This window comes from Castanea sativa, chromosome 9 (genome assembly GCF_040712315.1).
Source record: "Castanea sativa cultivar Marrone di Chiusa Pesio chromosome 9, ASM4071231v1".
Lineage (NCBI taxonomy): Eukaryota > Viridiplantae > Streptophyta > Magnoliopsida > Fagales > Fagaceae > Castanea > Castanea sativa.
In genome coordinates this window covers 33,569,751-33,578,896 of record NC_134021.1, presented here as the reverse complement: position 1 = coordinate 33,578,896, position 9,146 = coordinate 33,569,751, and the positions used below count along the sequence as shown (strand labels likewise).

General features: G+C 31.9%; 1 protein-coding gene across 1 annotated transcript; it reads right to left on the bottom strand.

The window, feature by feature from the left end:
- Positions 1 to 540: 540 nt before the first annotated feature.
- Positions 541 to 6,487, bottom strand: LOC142610078 (uncharacterized). Its single transcript, XM_075781788.1, has 3 exons — positions 6,218 to 6,487; positions 5,038 to 5,568; positions 541 to 1,041 (listed from the first exon to the last, which is right to left on the bottom strand). The coding sequence occupies exons 1-3, from the start codon at positions 6,363 to 6,365 to the stop codon at positions 701 to 703; spliced, it is 1,020 nt and encodes a 339-aa protein (XP_075637903.1). The 5' UTR covers positions 6,366 to 6,487; the 3' UTR covers positions 541 to 700.
- Between the last annotated feature and the right edge of the window lie 2,659 nt (positions 6,488 to 9,146).

Genomic DNA, 9,146 nt, shown 5'->3' with positions numbered 1-9,146 from the left:
GTCAAAAGAATTTTATTTTAGAATGGGTTTGGGTCTTTTTTTTTTTTTTTTTTTTTTCAATCTTTTTGTTTGGAATCATTTGGGTTGTGAAAAACCTAGGCTTGAGTCCACTTCTGTATAGAATTCCTTTATGAATATATTACAGCTTAATAAAATTCCCTCATTGGACCAAAATGATTCCCCCCCCCCCCCCCCCCCCCCCCCCCCCGCGGGAAAAAAAGGAAAAAAAAAAAACGATCGAGAAACTAAACTGGTCACTTAATTAATTAATTCTATTAGAATGAAGTGGCCGGCCGGGAGCTTAATTAGTCAAAACGCAGCTTGACTTTTAGATTGAAATAGAATGAACTGATTGATTGATAAATACAAGCTGCTATGGGATGCACGAGATTGATTGATATACATTTAACTAATACTACCAAACAAAAACTAGTTTACCTTTCGGCAAAGTGGAGGCACATACAATCTTGAGCTTAGCCACCATTTTTGCTTTTGTTTTTGTTTTAACATCCAATTAGAGTCATCTCCATTAGTCTCACATTGCTATCTCAAATCCCTTATCCATCATGAAAACGATAATGATCGAATAATTAACAAAAGTACAAATGCATGAAAAAGCCCTCGTTTATGGCAAAGTATGTATATCTTATAATTGATGCCTATTAAAAAACACACACACACACAACCACACGTACACAAATTAGAAACACAGTCTTCTCTTACATGCTTCAAAGGGTAGTGCATACATGCCACAACATCCCATTTCAGTTACAATCTCTTCAATCAAGTCCTTGCAAATGTATTCTTGTAAAGTGACCCCAATTCTTCCAATTTCCCTCTTCTCTCCCCAAGCAATATCCCTACACACTTCGTCTATGCTATCTTTCAAGGCTTTGCTGCTCCATATAGGCGATGATGCATCATTCTTCTCACCTTTCGTTTGTACTGAATCGGTTGTCATTCTATCGCACACATATATGTTGATGACTTCCTCTTCTCCTGGCTTCTTCTTTAGTTGCTTTGGTTGATGTTGCACTCGTCCTGCATGGCATATATGCCCACTGTTACGTACTCTACCACATTCTGTTTTTGATAATTATTTGGTAGTTGGTATGAGGATTTGAGCCATTATCATTAAACACATTAGGAAGTTTCCTAGTCGTCATGTTTCTTCTTCTTTTTTTTTTTTCTTTTTTTTTTCTTTTTCATTTTCATTTTTTTTAACAGAATGAGTTGAACCAAACCTAAATAATACATTAAACCTCTTAAAAAGTTAAAAATAATAATAAGACAAAATTTAGTTCAAAACAAATTTGTAGCCATCTCCTCTAATTCAATACGTGGTAATTTCTAAAATTATTTACATGTATTTTTAAACAAATCACATGATTCATTAAAAAAGTCATATGTGACAAAAACTATACTTGAATGTTTTTTTCAATCACTAAATAGTGGGTTAGAAGAAGTTAGCTCCAAATCAGTTTAAAACTAAACTTTTTTTCATAATAATAGCTACAAAAATCATCACTATTGAGTTTGAATTATAGTAGGCCTACGGACCAGCATTTCAAAGCCAGTCCAATCATAATCTCATTCAGTATAAAATGCAATATATAATTGTGAATGAAAAATAGCTTTTTTGTAACCTGGAAAACTTTTAATTATGACTTTGGACAAATGAGTTTCTTTTAGCAAAAATTTTAGTTCCATGTAAAAAAACCAAAATTTTTGTCGTAATTGTTTACATGACAGACTATAAGTGATAGATTTATGTAAAAGTGACCAATAATCATTTATCATCAATCACGTAGAATAATTGTGGTAAAGGTTAAAACTTTTTATGTAGTGTAATAGATTTACTAGGCTCACAGTAGTGCTTCAGTGCATGTATTATTGCATGAGTAAAAATAAAAGAAACCCTAGATAAATAAGTTTTGACAGTGCTCTGGTGTGGTGTGTTTGGAATTGGACCTACTCAATTAGTGTGGCACGCGCATGGGGTACTACTTCACCCCCATATTTCATGATGGCATCGACAAGGTTGCCTCCATTGTTATAGCTACGTAGCTTTCGAGACAGTGATAAGTCAAGTGGAACCCAAACCCTGAATAAAGGGTTTCTGCCAAGTAAAAGCCATGAAAGTAGCTAGGTAATTTCTTTTTCTTTTCTGTTTGTCTCTCTTTACTCTTTTCTCTTTCATCCATCTTTGACTGCATCATTCAAAGAACTACAAGTGGTCCCTCTCTCCCCCACCCAAAAACACATACAGATAGATAACACCCACACACACACACACAAAAATTAAAAAGAAAAAGATGTACAGCTTAATTAGCTAGTACAACTTCTACAACGTTTTATATATTGCTCGTGTTACAAAGAAATAACGGCTTATATATAGTTGTTGTTTTTGTTTTTACATAATTTTTAATACCATAACAGCTGTGAGTCATCGTGTTTAGCGATATAAAGGGTTTACTTTACTATAATTGCAAGTACCCTTAACAAATGAATATGTTTCCCACTATAACGGGAACTATGAAAAAAGTCCAAACACAGTACTGGATGGTATGATCGTTTACTTGGAATCCTAAAATCCTTTGGCATATGTGGGACATTCACTTTTCTTTAAAGAACATGATGCATGTCTCCTCTTAAAGATCTTTTGGTAATGATCTTGAGATTTGCCAACTATTTTACTTAAGGACAATTCATTGAAGATTTTCAGAGCATGAAGAAGAAGGATAACTTGGACTTAGAGAAGATTTATGCTTGCTAACAAAGCAATTAGGAAGCCTTGCACGTTATCATATGATAATGTTGAATGCATATAAAATTAAAATTTCTAATGTAAATCTGAATCATTTTGCAATTTCAGGAAAGAAACAAAAACTTAATTATAGGTGTGTGTCTAGGGCCAAAGATATGGTAAAAATGCAAACAAATCTTTGAGATCATGTAAAAGTACGTATAAGAATATTTGGGAGGCTTTCTAATTTTGTGTACTTTATTTTCTCTAACATTATGCTCAAATTCAAGGAAAGAATCGACTTTTTTTATACACTTTGGAAAGCCATTCCCTATGTAAATGGGGTTTGGGATCAGAAGGATCCAACATTCCTTATAATTTCTTATTTATTTGTTCTCAACAATTTAAGATTTTAATTTGGAAAACATTCATGAGCTTATGCACGTCTAAGTTAGATTAGTTTATATAATTTTTTTTATTACAACATTTTAAGTGGGGGATTAGCTTATATTATTCAATATTGGCTTTTAGACAAAGAGTTATATATGCACATATATGTTTGCCAGATGTATCGGTGTAAGTTACATTACAAAAAGTACATTGCAAACTATCTAATTCTTGGCATTTTCAATTTGTTTGTATCTTCTAAAAAGTAAAGAGTAAAGACTAAAGAGTACTACTACTGATTATTAAAATAAATATATAGAAGATGGCTTATTTTTAAATACATATATAAGCGATATCTTTTTTTGTGTGTGTTCACCACTGAACTGGTTGGGGACACGACATTTTTTGTTGTTTAGTCAGTGTGTCGGAATGCCTCCAGCATGTTTAACATAGTGTTTACGTGTGGATTAATTTATGTGTACATGGAACTGCATAAAGGTTGTGCACTAATTCAATACATTGTATTCGTCTCATGTATTATCAAAAAAAAAAAAAAAATTGTATTCATCTCATGTTTAATTGTGGAATTTATTTTTCTTATACAAAATTATTGGAATAAATTTAGTTTATGCATAATTTCTATGCAAAAGATTATTATTATTTTTTAGTGTTTCACATGTTCAAATATATCTATTGATGCATTAATGAGATAGAGCAAGTTAACTAAAGTTGAGAAAAAATAATAATATATAGAAAGACCAAAAATAACATTGATAGTAGTAAAACAGAACATGTTAATTAGTGAAGTAAGAAAGATTATAATTTTGAATAAAATAAAATAATGAAAAAGAATACATGTGATTGATTATAATTAGTTTATTAAAAATTCATAAAAGACTCCAAAATTTTAAAATTAAAGCTTGATTGTTGTTATTGTTTCATTACTTGAATAGGAATTAAGCTTATTTTTCCTTTTCTTTTTTCCCCTTCAAGCAAATAGGGTATTCAAATCAATGAAAATTTAATCAATGTAGAAACTCTATTTTTTAGGTATGGAAAATGAAGAGTATGTAAAATCATTGGTAAGGTTTATCTATATTAGCTATTAACAACAAAAAAAAAAAAGTAGGGGGTGAATATCTCAAATGTATATTTCCTTTAAAAATTGAATTAATTTCATCGTTGAAAAATTTAAAAGATATCAATTTTTGTCCTTCAATCCATCTATCATTAGAATAATTCCAAACTATATATATTTACCTTTTTAATATGTCACCCACTCCACTTGTCCAGTATGCAATTTCTTTAACGAGATGAAATTAATGCTTTTCAAAGTAGGGGGTGAATATCTCAAATGTATATTTCCTTTAAAAATTGAATTAATTTCATTGTTGAAAAATTTAAAAGATATCAATTTTTGTCCTTCAATCCATCTATCATTAGAATAATTCCAAACTATATATATTTACCTTTTTAATATGTCACCCACTCCACTTGTCCAGTATGCAATTTCTTTAACGAGATGAAATTAATGCTTTTCAAATATTTTTTTTTCAGAAATGACAGTACAACTTTCTAAATTAAAGGAACACCAAAACATTGTATAAGGTCAAAATTTTCTGATGAAAAAAGAGCATAGGAAAAAGAAAACAAGAACAATTAATACAATTGCAACCAAAGTAGATAATTGACCATCTTCTTTTTTCATGAATCCTGTGGCTTTATTTTTTTTGGCTAAAAAAAAAAAAAAAATTTCTTGTGGCTTTTACATATATGTAATTTGTTTGATACCAACATTAATTTCAGGCAAGACATGCATGCATATATGTACAAAAGAAAAGACAAATATAATTAATTTAAACCAACCAAATTAAAAAAAAATAAAAATAAAAATAAAAACTAACCGTTAGTGTGTCTCCTGGAGTTGCATTGAGCGTTCATCAATGGCGAACGAGTCACGAACTCATCCAACACAGACACAGGACTCGGCTGCTCCTCCCAACACCTTTTAATCTCAGCCGTCGAGCTAAACTGCTCCGAAAATTGCACGGTATCGATGATCTTCTTAAGCGCGTTCAAGTCTTCATTGCATTTCTCCAATGCCATGAGCAACTTCCTTCTCTTCTCTGCAGCTGATTCGGCTGGCATCATCGTCATCGTTGTCGGCATAGCTTCCAAACCCATCAGGCGCGCCACCAGTGCAGGCGGAGTTCGTAAGTTTTGAGGCGAGTTTACGGAGTTTGACCGCCGTATCTCCGCCGGAAGTGTGGGGCTTCTGGGCACGTCGCAAGAGAGTCTTCTGAGATCGTTGGTGGGTTTGATGTCTTTTTGCTTTTGGTTTTGTGGTTGCATTGATGATGGGGAAGCTTCTGGGGTTGGGACTGAGGGTTTTTGTTTTGTTGGAGAAGAAACCACATTCTTTTCTTGCTTCTTCCCTGAACATTTTGGAATTTATTAATCAGTGAGAGATTGCTGACAATTTTTTATTTTTTCAAATTTGGAAATAAAAAGCAAAAAATAATACATAATGATTTTTTAAAATATTCATTTTTGCTAATAATATTTAGAGCTCAAATACTCACAAAAGTAATATTGGTGTCCTCTCACAAAAATAGTTGGAAGAGATGAGATGGAGGGTTAAAAATTCACATATTATATTAGCATGCAACCAAAAAATTTTCAAAATGATTAAGAGATTTGTGATTAAGTGATATTGTTCCAAGAACAATTTAGATTGGAATCCCATCTGTTGGGAGGAATTAAACAAAAAAAATCATCTCAATGAGCCTGATAAAAAGAACCGCATATATTGAAAACATGTTTCAAATTTTTATTTTTTTATTGTCTAAAAAACAACATTTAAAAACCGTTATAAGAAAACAGAGCCAATCCTTGACTCTTGTCATTTCCCATATTTTTGTCTACAAACAAGAAGGGCGTTTTCCAAAGTAAGAATAAACATTTTTCTCTTTCTTTGAATGAGTATAAACACAAACAATTTGTGTAATTAAAATTAATTGGTAGCTACAAGAAGCTAGGCTTGACAGAGAAGAAGAAGAAGAAGAAGAAGAAGAAGAAACAAACCGAAAGTAAGGAATTTGCGACGATTTTGGTATTTGGAGACAAGTTGGATAATGCCGGCCATGCATCCGATGCTCTTAGCATGGAGGGTTTCCGCTGCTACATTTTCCCTGTATGAAGATGATGACACCAAAGTATCTTGTCTCTTCATAGATCCCCAACCTCTCTCTCTCTCTCTCTCTCTCTCTCTCTCTCTCAGTTTTTATGACTAAGAATTGTTTTGGGGAGATGTGGAAGAGAGCTAGAGAAGTCTATCTATGACTATGAGGTGTAGCGAAGCAATTAGCTATAGATAACGGTAGTAAATTTATTAATTGGATTTTCTTTTTCTTTTTCTTTTGATAATAAATTTAATTGGATACTTGGAGGAGAGAAAGAAAGAAAGAAAGAAAGAGAGTGGTAGTCACTGTTATGTTTGTCTGATTTCTGAAGTAAAAGCAAAGCACGTGGAGTTCTTTTGAAAAAGCTTTCGTTCTTGGAGTACACCTACATTTTTATGCTTCCTTTTTCAATTAATTTCTTCTATTCTTTTATGCATATGTTACACCATCGATCCGATCATACTTTTTGTCCTCGGTGAGTATCTTCTCCAATTTAACTATGGATTACAAGTTTTATCTGTCTCTCACCCTCAGCATTAACAACTTTGTAACTCAACTGGAATTATTATAACTCAAAAATGGTATTTTTATTATTATATATATTTCAAACCGGCATCTAAGGTTAACTCAACTGGTATTATTATAACTATCCCTTTAAAAAAAATTTAGTCCATAAATTATTCATAATTTTAGTTTTACATTATTTTAGAAATGTGTTACATAATGATATAGATTAAATAACAAAGTTTAACTACAAAATTGGTTGTACCCTTAAGCTATAACCTTAATTATTAAAATAAACATTACAATATATTTTAAAAATCTAACTCTTGAATTGAATGTTATTTATGCTCTTAATACATATGTTAAATTTTATATTAATCAGAATTGTTAACTATATAATCTATAAATTTATATTTTATGCATAATTTTAAACTATAAAAATTTGCAATTTAAACCATTTATTAATGATATAGGTATTGATATTTAAATTTCAAAAAATTTTGCAAGTATGAAGAGTATAAGAAGATGTAATTTAATGGTGGATTTGTCAAAATTCACTTTCAATAATTAAAAAGATATTAAGTGAGATTGTAAGTTTATACTACAACTAATTTTGTAGTTAAACTTTATTTTAAATTAAATAATAAATAAAATTTACACAATGAGTAAAGAAAAATTATATGAATAAAAAAACAAACTTTTGGAGGGTTTGACGGCACAAGATCTATGTGACTGGCTCCCCCAAGAAAAGGGAAAGGACACAAGAAAACAAAGGTACTGGTGATTTAAATTAAATGACTAGTCCAAGCGGCTGCAACCCATGATGCTACTGATTCGGAAGAACGGTCATTTCTCTTTATTTGCATTTGGCAACTTGCTAAACATACAAATAGTGGCAAGTATACTATATAGGTTATAGTTATAAAAATAAAACTTTGCTTGGTTTTTTATATAAAATAAAAATATATTTGTATTTTTCTTGACAATAAGTGGGAGGAGTTGAAGCACTTAACCACAAAATGTTTTACAATTAAAAAGAATATCTATCTTTGTTAGAAATACTTAATAAATGTATTGTATTTTTCATGTAATAAAATATACATGAGTGCTTTTATATACAAGGTAGAGTGTGTAGTATAAGTATGTATGTTATACAAGTAAATAAGGTGGACCTAAAGCTCACAGTCTATTACATATTAACAGCCCCCCTCAAACTCAAGGTGGGTGTGAAACCAACTTGAAGTTGTCAACCAAAGCACGAAGGCATCTCTTAGGATGTGACTTGGTGAAGATATCTACAAGTTGATTTTTAGAGGAGATCAAGAATAGCTTGAGAGTACCATGAACAAGATAATAATGGAAAAAATGACAATTGATTTCAATATGTTTAATTCGTTCATGGAAGACATCATTGTGAGCAATATGAATGATACTTTAGTTGTCACAATAAAGAAGAGTAACAGAAGATGTGGACACACCTAAGTCCTTAAGAAGCCATCGTAGCCAAAGAAACTCAGATGTGATATCAACATGGGCATGATATTTCGCTTCAGTACTGGAGCGGGCTACAAGGGTTTGTTTCTTACTTTACCAAGAAATCAGAGAAGAACTAAGAAGAAAGCAATAGTCAGTGGTGGACTTGCGATTAGTGGGATCTTCCACCCAATCAGCATTAGAGAATGTAAGGAGAACAAGAGAAGACTGAGTAGAGTAAAAAAGGTCATGGAAAAGTGTACCTTTCACGCATCGAAGAATGCACAGAACAACAACATAGTAAGTCGATCATGGAGCAGACAAATACTGGCTCATTTGGTGTACAACATAGGAAATGTCTGGATGAGTGATAGTAAGATAAATTAGGCTGCCAACTAAGCGTTTGTAAAGAGAGGAATTAGACAATGGTTTCCCCTCTGAGGGAGTCAGATGCGCATTTAGTTCAAGTAGAGTGTCAACAGTCTTGCTATCAGTGAGTCCAGCTCGAGACAAAAGTTCAGAAGCATACTTGGTTTGAATAATATAAAGTTCATTTATAGAATGAGTGATTTCAAGACCTAAGAAGTAGCTGAGATGTCCAAGATCTTTTATCTCAAACTACTAACCAAGAAAATTCTTAAGTTCTTGAATACCACTAAGGTCATCACCAGTTATGATCATATCATCCACATATAGGAGAAGTAAAATAGTGTCTTTGTCAGTATGACGAAGAAATAAGGCAGAATCATAATGACTAGCAATGTAACCCAAGTGAGAGATGATAGGGTTGAACTTGGCAAATCAAGCTCATGGAGATTGTTTAAGGCCATAAAGTGCACATTGAAAGTGACAAA